The sequence below is a fragment of the Suricata suricatta genome, chromosome 17, assembly GCF_006229205.1.
Source record: "Suricata suricatta isolate VVHF042 chromosome 17, meerkat_22Aug2017_6uvM2_HiC, whole genome shotgun sequence".
Classification (NCBI taxonomy): domain Eukaryota; kingdom Metazoa; phylum Chordata; class Mammalia; order Carnivora; family Herpestidae; genus Suricata; species Suricata suricatta.
The window spans coordinates 13,397,678-13,411,403 of record NC_043716.1 but is presented as its reverse complement, the minus strand read 5'-3'; the positions used below and the strand labels follow the sequence as shown (position 1 = coordinate 13,411,403).

Here is a 13,726-nt window from a genome sequence, read left to right as displayed (position 1 = left end):
ACTTGGTGCTAGAGAGAGAAACCAGGCACATGGGCCTTAGAGCCATGCCGAAAATTCGTGGTCAGCAAAGTATCTTTTATCCATCCTCAACCCCACCCCACAAACAAACAAACTCCTTGTGGTACACTGGGGGTAGGGGGTGGGGTTGAGGAATAGCTCCAGGGCGGATTAATAAGTAACTTCTGGAAAGCTACAGGGAAGGGAATCCTTCGTAAAAGATATAAAGCAGTTTCAAGTCCTAGAGAAAGGTGCTCCTAGTTTCACCTAAACCTTGGCCCTTACCCCCACTGAATAGTACCCCCCACAAGTTAGGAAAAAAGCTCCAGAGCTTTCTGGCATCTTAGCAATCTTCATTCCTTGCCCTTGGATGGCAACTCCTATTACTGACCTGCTGGTACCCAGAAGTCATGCCACAGCTATGGGTCAATTACAGTTTATACTCCAGTTCCCTTCTCTGCTGAGCTGTCCTCATTTTCATTGGCACAAAACATGCCATGTATTTGCTTTTTTCCCCAATGTGCCATTTCAAGTGCCCTCCCCCCAAAAAACAAGGGGGGGGGGAAGAACCTTGTTTTTCCTTCCAGAAGTTTCAGAACCATTAAAACTCTTGGTAGGTTTGGAATGGCAGAGAGTGATATGTTTGGGGCTGGAATGGATCCATGTTTCCCCATGGGCTATAACAAAGGTTTCATTTTAAATCTTGACACTGTGCAGCACTCTTTCTGGTCGGAGGCGGGGAGGGGGCTAGCACTTCTCATTACGAGAAGAGCAGTGTTCACTCTGCTTGAAAAGCAGCCACAATGGGCAAGTTTCAGAGCCATGTGTCTCCGTGTTGAAAGGCAGTAGAGAGCCAGCACGGAATGACATGACCGAAGCGTCACGTGGAGCGGTCCTGCTTCGAAGCTGTGTCTGAGGAAGCCTCTCCCTGGGATGGGAATTGAAACATCCATTAACTCCCTAGGTCAGACGAGTCTCAAACAAGCACCAGGTCGAATGTCTACATCTTTTTGTTTTGTTTTCTTAATTAAAATAAAATCTTCTCATTGTCTTTCAACTAGTTCAACATGATTAAAACAAAAGAAAAAACCAAATACGTAAGGATTAAATTAGAATACTTTAATTCTGAGCTACGAGGGAAGATGAATCCACTCGGACTACATCAGCTGAGGCAGTAACTGAGGGACGCAGAGATAAAAGATCTTTCCTCAGGGCTCCATCGCAGGGTTTCTAGTTCCCAATTTTGTCACTAAATTGCTGATTTTGGCCTCCAACCAGCTGCAAGTAGGACTATGTTTGTCTTTGTTCCACCCCATATTACAGAACAAAAATTACACTAAAGTGGAGATAAATACAATGTACAATTTATGTTTAAAGTTTTATAAAATTATAAAAGCAGCAGCAACAGTAGCAGCAGAGGAGGAAGACAGAAAGCATAAGAAGATGGTAATTTAAAACAGCAAAAAATTGGAAACACCCTAAAATGCCCAACAATAGCAGATTATTGAGATGGCACTTCCATCAGACTGAATTCTATTTTTTAAAAGTTGTATTAGATTTTTAATCACATGAGGGTAAGTTCAATATATATTAAATGAAAACAGTTTTAAGTAGTTTAATATCCCTTGTTAGCATATTTATAAAAAAAAACAATAAATGTGGGGGGATATGTATAGAAAAAAGATAAAAATATATGCTAAGTGTTAAGGATGGTAAATTATCTCTAGATAGTGAGAGCTTGGGCGATTTATTTCTTCTCTTGCTGGGCTTTCTTAGTATTTTACACTGAGCCCTACAGGCAGTAAATAGATTTTCCCTACAATGAATACGTCTGGCTTTTGTATATAAAACATTTATAATTTTAAAAATAAATCAAGACATAAACATTGCATTTTTCACAATTCAAAGACCAAAATAAATACATCAGTCTTTGAATTCCAAGAGACCTTGAAGCTGTGCAAACAGCGTGACTAGGCAAGCAAGTAAAAACTAAAGTGGTAACTTTAACCAAGGCAATAATGGAAGGCAAAATCATTCTATTTGTCACAAATCAAAAGTCCACAGGCTGCCGGCTTCCCAGCCTCTCTCAGTGGAGTCCAGGCGCAGGTCTGACCTGCCTCCCACCAGGAAAACAAGTATCTGTCAGAAGCCATATGGGATCCTTGACTCAATCTTTTTCTTGAGCCTGAGAGGATTCGGTCCCTATCCTTAAAAACGGTAAAAGATATAATAAATTTCAGGATAAGCATTTTGCTGACTGAAGAGACTGCTTTCCAAAATGATCTCTAGAGACACCTTGTCTCATCTGAATGGCAGTTTCAAGAAAGCTGTCTTTCAGACAACATTGGGACCTAAATCGGGAGTCACTCAGACGGTAACTAATGGGGCAGGACCCAACCTCTCCAATGCTGAGGAACACAGCAAGGCTAGATGACATTCTCTCCAGAAAAGAATCAGGCTTCCTAACTTTTCTCAACTTCTTAATTTTTAAAAACTAAACAAGATAAGGAGCAATCCAGTAGCAAAACAAAAACAAACAAAACTAAGCCATGTGACAGGGTAGGACCGAGAGAGAAAAAACCATCACAGTGCTGTAGAACATAAGGACTGCAGTGGACCCTGGACATCATCTATTTAAACTACTGATAAGGAAACTGAAGCCCAAAGAGGCTTTGACTTGTTCCCTCTCGAGGTCTTGTAATTAGTGGTAAAAACAAATTCTTTTTGGCACCTGAGGTCTTCTAATGCTCTGAACCTCTCTTTCCCTGGACACTGAGTAAGGAGACATGTGATGCACACAGTAGGCACTCACGCAGACACGGATGCAATTTGGAACACCTGGCACAGAGAAGACAGAAGGCCCAGAGAGCAAAATAACCAGGGGCTTTTCTCAAACGGCAGGCGGGACAGTGGATGTGTCTTCAGCTGCTCCCCATTACAATCTCCTCACTCTTAATTCGTTTTCAACGCCTCCCACATTTCACATCTTCTTGGTAATTAGGCAACAGTCCATGTTGTTGTGTGTGGTTTGGGCTCCCTGCTTCTCTAGTCTTACAGACTACTATACTTTTTCTTCCCCCAGTAGAAGTTACTCCTGTCTCTGCTTTCCAGAAAAAACATAGGGCTCAATTCTTTTACCTCCAGGTCTGCACAAGCAGAATACTCATCAAGGGGGCTGGAATGCCTAGAATTTACATATTATTTTCCTCATGTGAACATGACTGTAATTCATTTTTTATGAAGGTGAAACTAGACTGTCCTTATCTTTTTGCCAACAGAATATGTTATATGCAGGAATGGAAGAGGTCCTGAAAGATAATCTGAACCACAGCAAACCACCTCTGACAAATGAGATAATCTATTCTTTTTTAAAGGCTTCCAGAGAAGAAAATTCTCAAGCATCTTGCCTCTGAGAAGTTTTCTTACACCTAACCAAAGTCTCTTCAGCTGTAACATAAGCCTATTTTCTCTTGCTGTCATCCCAGAGGAATCAAAACAATCTGGTTATGACTCTTTTATATTTAAATACAGTTAGGCTACCCCACAGCTGTGTCTAAATGACTTTTTTTTACATTAATTTTTTTAAGATTTTATTTTTAAGCAATCACTACTCGTACCATGGGGCTCAAACCCACAACTCTGAGATAAAGAGTCACATGCTCCACTGACTGAGCCAGCCAGGCACCCCATACCTTAATTTTCTTAAGATTAATTTTTCCTCTCAGAAATAATTTTCTAGATTTGTTAATCATTATTGTGGTTCCTTCCCTGACATCCTCCAAAATATCTATGAGAATTTTTAAAGGCAACAAATGTAAAGTTCTACCTAATACTTAAACCTGACAAAAATATATCCTAAATATTTCTACATTCTGGACCAAGACTTACAACTTCTTTAGCCAAAATCTCTAATAGAACCTGATAGTTCCTGGGGCAACTGGGTGGCTTAGTTGGTTGAGCGTCCAGCTTCGACTCAGGTCATGATCTTGTAGTTCATGGGTTCAAGCCCCGCATCAGGTTCTGTGCTGACAGCTAACTCAGAGCCTGGAGCCTGTCTTCAGATTTTGTGTCTCCCTCTGTCTGACCTTCCCCTGCTCACACTGTCTCTCTCTCTCTCTCTCAACATTAACAAATAAAATTAAAAAATTCAGTAAAAAGAACCTGGTAGTTCCCAACCAGGAGTAATTTTTCCCCCAAGGGAATATGTGGCATTGCCTGGCAACATTTCTAAGTGTCCTGACCAGTGAGAAGAGGACACTACTGGCATTAGTGTAGTGGGTAGAAGCCTGGGATGCTGTTAAACATCCCACAATGCACAGGACAGCCTCCGACAACAAAGAATTCTAAAGCCCAAAAAATCAATGGTATGAAGGTTGAAAAATACTGACTTGGAACAACACAGTACATGAACATTTAGATAACAAACATAGGAAAATGAGAAAAGGAGAGAAATATGGGGTGGAAAGGTAGTAAGGGAAAGAGATTTTTAAAATGAGAACTAAAAAAGATAATAAAGAGATAAGGAACCATAGTTCCCATTTTTTTTTATTTTTTTTAATGTTTTATTTATTTTTGATACAGAGAGAGACAGAGCATGAGAGGGGGAGGGGCAGAGAGAGAAGGAGACAAAGAACCAGAAGCAGGCTCCAGGCTCTGAGCTAGCTGTCAGCACAGAGCCTGATGAGGGGCTTGAACCCACGAACGTGAGATCTGACCTGAGCCAAAGCTGGAGGCTTAACCAACTGAGCCACCCAGGTGCCCCCATAGTTCCTATTTTAAGTGCAGCATAATAGTTTTTCCTGCCATGATGGGTTAATTTTATGAAACCATATTGATATCATCTTGCTTACCTTGTAACTGCAGCTATTTATAAGCCTCGTTGGTGACTGGACTGGGTACACTAATAGTACACTATTACCCACTAGAATACTAGGATCCTCTCCAGTCTTTCACAATCTGTCCATTTCTTGTAAAGATTTACTCATTCATTCAGTAAATATGTGCTGTAGGTACCATATGCCAGGCACTAGGAATACAACAGTGTTGATCAAAAACTACTGCCAGAGTAGAGCTTACAAGGGGGGCGGGAGTGCTACTGATACACCTGATTTCCTTTTCACAAGTGAATTACTTTACACTTAGTTCTCCTATAGAGATGCATCTACTGGCACTGTTCTAGGTTGCCAACGTGATTTTAAAATCAAGACTGCCCTTTGTGGTGACCATCACTGTCACTCTTGCCCAGGGTGATGACAAATGAGTATGTAATAAGCATACTTTCTAGTTTACCATCCATGGAATAGGTAGGGTTTCTTAAAAACCCTTTCAGCTTCTCCCACAGGGAAACTTTCTAGAGCATTACAGATAAACTTAGAAAGTTACAACAGAAAGTGAGAGGGAAATACTGACAACAACTGGGGGATCCATAATACAAAAGATATCACCTCAAAGGGTAGCTCATAATAAAGCCTCCAACTCAGAAAATACTAAAATGCAATAGAAGACTGATCAGAGAGCACCACCACTTACTCCTCTCCTCGACTACAGAGGCGCTCAGCACACCTCTATTCTGGTATGCAGGCATCCATCAGGCTTTAGGATCACTGGTTTTATACAGTAAGGAAAAACTCTGATCCACCAAAGGAATACTCAAAACCTAATCTCTTCCCAAGGACTTAATGCATGATGTAACAGGGATTTTGCACACATCACTGTCCCTAAGATTTATACGTAAAACCATGGTGGGTGGGGAAACCATAGAAAAATCCTAGCATTTACAGAGATCAGCAATATGGGGCAGGAGCCTGAGCAGACAAGAAAGGGGTATGGTTCAGCAGGAAGAGAAAATGTTAGAGGAAAGCAAATGTTACTCTCCCCGTTAAGGGAAAATTAGTGGACAGTAGTCTCTCCAAGAAGGACCCCTGGGATTGAGTATGACTTCCTTAAGGAGCTCACTAGGGGCTGAGCTGAAAGGGCAAAGAGAAACCAGAGGGACTAGCAGTGGGGGATGGGTGTTTAAAGGGGGCTTTAGTAAAGGTAGACAAAGAAGAGACAGACGGATGCAGAATAATATTTCCCAAACTTCATGAGCAAAGTGAGTGAAGGGAAGAGAAGAGAAGGTGGAGCCCTCTAAGAATTCACACCCTGTGCCCTCAGTTACAAACACAGTCTAGTTGCTAACAATATTAAATTCCAAAATGACTTGTAATGTAGGAAAATAAAATAAACATCCTGCACACTTACCCAATCCGGGTAAACAGCTTCCCATGGGCATGGAGAAAACTGAGGATGAACCTTTTGTTCAGCTGCATGGGAAAAAGAGAGAGGAGAAAACAATTAAACTTTCCCCAGTTTCCTGTTACTGAATAGAGTCCCTAGTGACACAACAACCTGGCCAGGGTCTAAGGGGTGGGCACTAGGGATGGGAACCAAGTGAACATGCCCAATGTCTCACACAGACCCAGGGCACATGCCCAACAGCTGCTGATCAGTGGAGCCAACATGACAGCAGGCTCGGTGAGCGGACGGCACCCTCTGCTGGCAGTTGGTGCTTGCGTGCAGGGAATGAAGTGATGACTGTAGCTTTCTGAGACACAGGAGCCAATCTGGCCCCACAATGATGGAAATGAAACAGTGACACAGACAGGGAAAATACTCTGATTTTGGTAAGTCCCTAATCTTATTTATAAGCTATCTTTCAACCTACTCAAGAAAGCAGGATTCTTTGTAACCAAGGATAACTAACTAGCTCATCAAATTGTACTTCCCCAGCTTTTAAAACAAAAATTCAAGTTCTAGGTCTGGAACTGAAAATTCAAGTGTCTACAGGGTCCAGGTACAAAACAGTCTGGTGGAGACAGTAGTGCTCTATGGCTGTTCCACCCCAGGCATGCTCTTTGTAGGCCCAGTATTATAATTTCTTTCCTCCCTCCCCCTCTTTTAAAGAAAAGCTGAAAGCTAGGTTTTTATATGAAACCCTCTGGCTTTCAAATATTGGCTACTAATGAAATAAATTTAGACATTAGGCAACCCAAAACACACATTTGCCGGCCCCATTTGGCACATGAGCTACCAAATTTACAATCTTCAGTTCAAGGTTCCAAAAAATCTACTTCTATCAAAACCGAGGAGAAAGATTTCTCTAATCAAATGAAGAAGATGGGGGGAGGAATTCAACTCAAAGAAAGTGGAGATAATCTGAAGACCAAACCTTGTTGTCACCTTCCCTGGTCTCCTAGAACCAAAATGCTCAGGGCCTTGTAGCCAGTCAGAAAGACGGGACAGGAATCTGGTCTCAAGGGGGTGCTCAGGGCAAGGAATGGTCCAGCACCCCTAGATACTTTGCGCAACTGGAAAAACTCATCTAGTTTATCCTCTTGCAAAACAGCATCAATCAAATCATGGTAGTTCCATCTACCTCATATGGAAGCTAGATCTGGGAAAGGAGGGGACTCATACCTTACCAATAACTTCAACAGCAAACTCTGCATACAAGGTTGTATCTTTACAAATATCATATGATTTCACTCATGTGTGGAATTTAAGAAACAAAATAGATGAACAAAAGGGAAGGGAAGCAAAAATAAGATAAAAACGGAGAGGGAGGCAAACCATAAGAAACTCAAATAAGGAAAACAAAACTGAGGGTTGCTCGAGGGGAGGTAGGTGGGAGGCTGGGCTAAATGCGAGACGAGCACTAAGAGGAGCACTTATTGGGACGAGCACTGGATGTTATATGTAAGCGATGAGTCAGTAAATTCTATTGCTGAAAATAAAATAAAGTAAAATAAAATACTGCTTAAAAAAAGGTCTTTGTCTTTATTTTTGCCTAAACAAATTATATTTAATCAGCAATACTAGATCAAACAGTGATTAATATAGCTAAAAAGCTCAAGATGTTTCATGGACGGTAACCTATACAGTGAGGTGAGTCATGGCCAGGACACTGGGTTCCATGAAATGAAAGGAAAGTGCTAGAAAACAAAGGAACTGCTATAAAATAAATGGTCAGTGGTTATACCACTGCTAATGGCAAAACCTGGGCTGGAATGCAAATCTCTAGATCTACAACAAACCTCTGCCATTTACCTGCTGTGGAATCTAGGCAACAGATCTAACCTCTCTAAGTGTTTCTTTCTACACAACGGTGGTAACAGTACCCATATGTTAACAGAATGGTACATGATATAAGGCAAGTAAAAGCATGCTTGATGTGTTGTAAACTCAGCTTTTAGCTGAATATTCTCTCCCAGTGAATGATAAAGCAAGTGGTAAAATGTGAACAACTGAAGAATCTAGGTGAAGGACATACACAGTTCTTTGGATTATTCTTATAACATTTCTACAGATATAAAATTATTTCAAAATAAAAAGGCAATATATTCTCTCTCTCTTCCTATTTTAATTCAATTATCCCTTTTCCCACAGCTATCAATCATAATCTAGTTAGCCCACCCATAATCAGGAAGAATCCTTTATAACTGGTTATATTTATACATACAGTGTACTTTGGTAGACATAGAATGAGGTTACTCCTCTCATTCAAGCCAATTACCATCCCCCAAGCTCCAAGACAGCTCAGAAATTTAAGCAACTTAAGCCAGCAAATGGCAGAGTTAGAACTTGAATCCAGTGTCTTCTGATTCAAAAAAAAAAAAAAAAAAGTTCTTCTTCGCTTATAATACAATTATCTTGGGAAGAGAATGGAAGAGCTTATTCATAAAGGATGAGGGAGTAAGAGTAACTAAAAGCACTTCAGTTTTGCTTTTAAGGTTTCCAATTAGGTAGAAAACTCATGCTGTATGACCCACAATACCTCCTGGATTAAAATGAGACACCAAGAAGCTTTTTTAATATTGTGGTTCTGTGTATACTTCCCAAAGACCCTTCATGTAGGGTAGTGGATGAAGGCCACTTAAGACCACAATTACATCTGCCACGATCATATTTCAACTGTATCGAGTAGAAAGTGGATTTCAATGCACTGTTTTTCAAGTGAGAGTGAAGGGAATCAAGGAGCTTTTTCAAACTGCACACACATTCCCCCTGAGCTTGGTTAATGAGAACCACTGCTTTATTTTTAGTCTAGAGGTATCTGTCACCCTAAACATAGTTTCTCTCTATAGTCACCAACAATAATTCAAGTCATAAAAAAGCCAAAAATGAAGATGCATTCTAGAGAGGTAAGGCATGTCATATTGAGGAAATAGATTCATTACACGTTGATCAAATGGGCCTAAGCAACACTGCATGTAACAGTATGAAATCAGCTACTACTCCAGCAAAATTTTTGGAAAGCTTAACTGATACCAAGTCCACAGTAGTTAGGAAAGTCTTAGTCTAAACTTCCTCCTCCAACACAGCACCTTGTACTGGCTTCCATTTTGGCAACTTGCTGATTCTTAACTCAGATGGTCTCCCTCAGGTACAGAAAGAATGTTACTCTTTGAATGGTGAGACTATCTGCCTGCAGGTCTTCCTCACATATTTACATACTGTTCACCAAAAACTAAAAATGCTTCTTGGGTATAGCCCTTAGAAGACGTTAGAATTATTAAAGAGCTCTTTGCTCTTTAGTTCAAGTCCAGAACCAATTCACCATGGGCTCCTGAGCCTTTTATAAACCATCTAAAAGCAATGACCAAGGAGGCATTAATAGTGGCAACTGGATGGGTAGGTCTCAGGACCCTCACAATAGTCTGTCTGGACATTAACTATGGAATTATGAGTAAAATGGTTTGGGTTGTTCCTCACGTAGAAGATGGAATTTCCACCACTGACACCACCTAACTCAGAGCTGAAAGGATAAAACAAAATAATACAAATGAAAGCATTTTGAGGTGTAAATGTTTTATACAAGCCCAGGCGACTGTCACTCAGAACTGCCGAAGTGCTTTGTGAACTATGGAACAAGGAAGGAGAAAGGCGCTCAGAAGTAGCAATACAACATAGGAGAAGTGTGAAATATGCCCAATTTCAACTCCTAAATAGTTGCTCCTCCTTCTGAATAGCTGTGTGGAAAACTGAATTTCTGAAAAGTGAATCATTTTAAGGACGGTAAGGGTCCCAGTATTGGGAAAAGTTTTCAATTAGCAATAATCGCGCCTCGGATAAACCTCATTGGCTACGATACTGCCACTGTGCAAAGCTGGGTACCCAGTACTAAAAGAAATTCTAATGTGCATCTTTACAGGGTTGTGGGGAGCATAAATTATCATTCTCTTAATCTAAGCATCTGGAGCACTTCTACAGATATGGCAAGTATTAAAACAACAACTTTGTTAGGTTTTAAAAGGGGGCTCTATCCTAATATACAAGAGCCAATAATGGTGGAAACCCAAATCTCAATATTACCTGTTAGCAGATGTCCAAGACTTTCAGAGCGTGTGATCAAAGCCCATTTACCACCTCCCTAAAGCACCGAGATCACAAGGTGCTGGAAAATGTGAGCGCAGAAGTGATGCTGTCCCCTTCTATCCCTGTGCTGCTCCTATGCCAGGCACAATCAGGAACAAACAACACGACAGGGTCCCCACTGCCAGGGAACTTGCAGCCCAAGAACAAAAGATAAACAAATCGCATACCAACTTGCCAATTCCCCATTTATGCTCCAAATCCTAAGACAAGGCCTACTGGCTACGAAGGTGTCTGGAAGCACTCTATTTCCTTATTGTTACTACTCCTCAGCCAGGAAAGTCTTTGGAGAAAGTGAGATCCAGGGGGATGATAAAGTGAGGAAGGGAGGCCTGGCACACAAGTGTGGAAACCTATCAGTAAGTCAGTAATGCAGTAATCATTTAGTAAAGGTAAAAATTATTCATTTAGGACTTTCAGTATTCCTTCTTCCAAGATACATATAAAGAAAGAAGTCCAGACAAGCCAAGTAACATGACTCAAATGCCTCGTAATAAGACAGAGCAAATCAAAATTATGCTCCCATTTCTTACTTGCACCAAAGTGCCACACCGTGGCTGGGGTACAGCAGGGGCAGTGATTGCTCCTCACCTTTAGTTTCTCCACCCCTGAACTGTTCTGGGCAAAATGACAGCTCAATTAGCTCTAATTAAGCACAAGTTCCATGTAGAGATGTCCTACTTAGACAGCTGGATCTGAGCCATGTGAATTCAAGTGTGAAATGTGCCTCTTAAAACCACTTCTTCCAAGAAATGCACCCCTTGAAAAATGGCTCTCTTCCTCACACTGCAGCTTAGTGCTGCTTCAACACGGTCTTACATTAAAGCAATTTACTTGCTATTACTTCATTATCTCTCCTCAAAGCCAGCAGACTGGAGGGAAATTAGGCTAAATGTCAAATCAGCAGTCACCTCCAGAGAACCCAGCCAACAAACAGAGGGACAGCAGAACTTAGAGTCCCCACTCGGCTCTCAGGAGGGAGACTGGCACTAGGCATAAGGAGAAGAAGGAATCCCGCTCTTTCTCTTCAATGACATGGCGGAGCAGTTTGGTGGCAGCAGCCTTGCAGCAGACGAAGACATGCAGACCTTTGTGAGGACCCTGACAGGCAAGACCATCACCCATGAGATAGAGCCCAGTGACACCACTGACCATGTCAAAGCCAAAATCCAAAACAAAAGAAGGCATCCTGCGTGACCAGCAGCATCTGACTTTTGTGGGCAAACAGCTGGACAATGGCTGTACTCTCTCAGGCTACAATATCCAGAAAGAGTCACCCCTGCACTTGGTGCTTTGCCTGTGAGGTGTCATCACCGAGCCCTCCCTCCACCAGCTGGCCCAGAAACACAACTGCAACAAGACAATCTGCCCCAAGAGTTAGGCTCACCTGACCCCCACGCTGTCACCTACTGCAAGATGTGCGGCAAAATAAATAAATAAATAAAAGACGTACGGCCACACCAACAACCTGCATCCCAACAAGGTCAAGTGAAGCCCCTCCACCTTCCTTTGCCCACAGGGAAGCCTCCTGCCTGAGCTCCAAAGCCCTGAGCCCATAAAAAAGTTTCCTTCACTGAAAAAAGGCGGGGAAGGTGGGACGGAACCTTGAGTTTGTGACTACTCTACAGTTACTGCCCATTTGTTTATTGGGGAAAGGGAGGAGTACAGAATGATATGAACAGAGACCATTAATCTTAGAATTAAAGACCTGGGTTCAAATTCTGACTGTGCCATGTATTTGCTATATAACTACTGAGAAGTCAGATCAACTTTCTTTTTCTTGTAATTTTTTTTTAATCTTTATTTTTGAGAGTGAGACAGAGAGAGACAAGAGTTTGAACTATCAGCACAGAGCCTGATACGGGGCTCAAACCCATGAACTGTGAAATCATGACCTGAGCCGAAGTCAGACACTTAATTGACTGAGCCACTCAGGCGCCCCTCAGATCAATTTTCTAAGGCTGTTTCTTCAGCTCCAAAATGGGAGGGTTGAGTGAGATCAGTGTTAGTAATTCTACAACCGCAAGTGTATGTGCATCACAACAAAAGTTTTTGTAAAAAACAGACTCCCCAGTCCTACAGATTCAGAATCCTCGGGGAGGGGAGAAGGTGACTGCAAATCAGCATTTTGAAAAGATCTTCAGGTAATTCTGAAAGACAGCTAGACTTAAGAACCACTGGGCTAGATCAGGGGTCAGCAAACTACCAAGGGTCAACAGATAGCATGCCACCTGTTTCTATATGGCCTATGAGCTAAGAATGTTTTTTATACTGTTTTCATTCATTGGTTGAAAAAAATTCAAAAGAGTATTTCATGACACATGAAAATTCTATGAAACTTAAATTTCAGCATCCACAAATAAAGTTCTACTGAAATACAGCCACAATTCGCTTGTTTTTATCTTATCTGTGGTTGCCCCCCTACAAAGGCCAAGGTGAGTAGCTTCGGCAGAGAGTGCACAGCCCCAAAACCTATAATATTTACCATCTGGCCCTTTAGAGAAAAAGTTTGCTGGTCCCTGGGCTAGACCTGTAACGCTGCGGTCTCAAAAATTTTTCTACCTGCATAACACTTGAGAGCTACCACACACATCTACTGGAAAAAGCAATGATTCTCATGGGCTGAGAGGTGAAGAAGGGCAGTGAGGAGGAGCGTGGTTTAAGAAAATCTCCACCTTCCAGGATATTCTGCTACTTACCTACCTCCTACACCTCAGGGGAACCACCAACCTACAGTGTTCCTGCCAATTCTAAAAGCCCACAAATGATTCTAACTAAATCTAACCTGTCTTGCTTTTGAGTAAGCACCATCCCATTGATGACAGGACCAAAAGAAAAAAGAAAACCAACAACCAAAAAACCCCAAAAAACCATCAATGCCCAAAGACTTTTGTTCTCAACTTTTGAACTCAAATGCCCCAAAGGCTTCAAAGAAATATAAATGGGGCCCTCTAAGTTTCCACCTTCAATGCCACCATGGAGCTAAGTGACCTAGTGGAAAGAGAACACACCCAAAGCCAAAAAAGTTTTTACTTAGGCCAGTGGGCCCCTGGACACTTCCCAAAACATCCGTAATCGAGGGAAAGTACCAGATTAAGGTTTATGAATCCATGTGCTGTGGTCTGGCAATCTGTAACAACCAGCTCAAAAGTGCCACCAGCTTGACATCCCAAGGTATACAGAGAGAGAAAGTTCAGCCAAAGGGCAGCACTGTTGCTCTGACTGGACTACTTTCTGAATGACTCTTCTTTCTGACTCATCTCTCTCAGCGCCTGGGAACTCTCATGCCCATCCACCCAAAAAGTAGGTGAGCTGG

General features: G+C 41.8%; 1 protein-coding gene and 1 pseudogene across 4 annotated transcripts in view; both read right to left on the bottom strand.

Annotated features, from left to right (window-relative positions):
- SMG6 (SMG6 nonsense mediated mRNA decay factor) overlaps positions 1–13,726 on the bottom strand; it is a 226,143-nt gene that overhangs the window by 169,066 nt on the left and 43,351 nt on the right. For all 4 annotated transcript variants that reach the window (XM_029927433.1, XM_029927432.1, XM_029927430.1 and 1 more), the window contains one exon: positions 6,241–6,302. In XM_029927433.1, the coding sequence (XP_029783293.1) occupies positions 6,241–6,302 (62 nt within the window). The remainder of the gene's footprint in view (positions 1–6,240; positions 6,303–13,726) is intronic.
- On the bottom strand, positions 9,972–10,146 carry LOC115283162 (annotated as a pseudogene).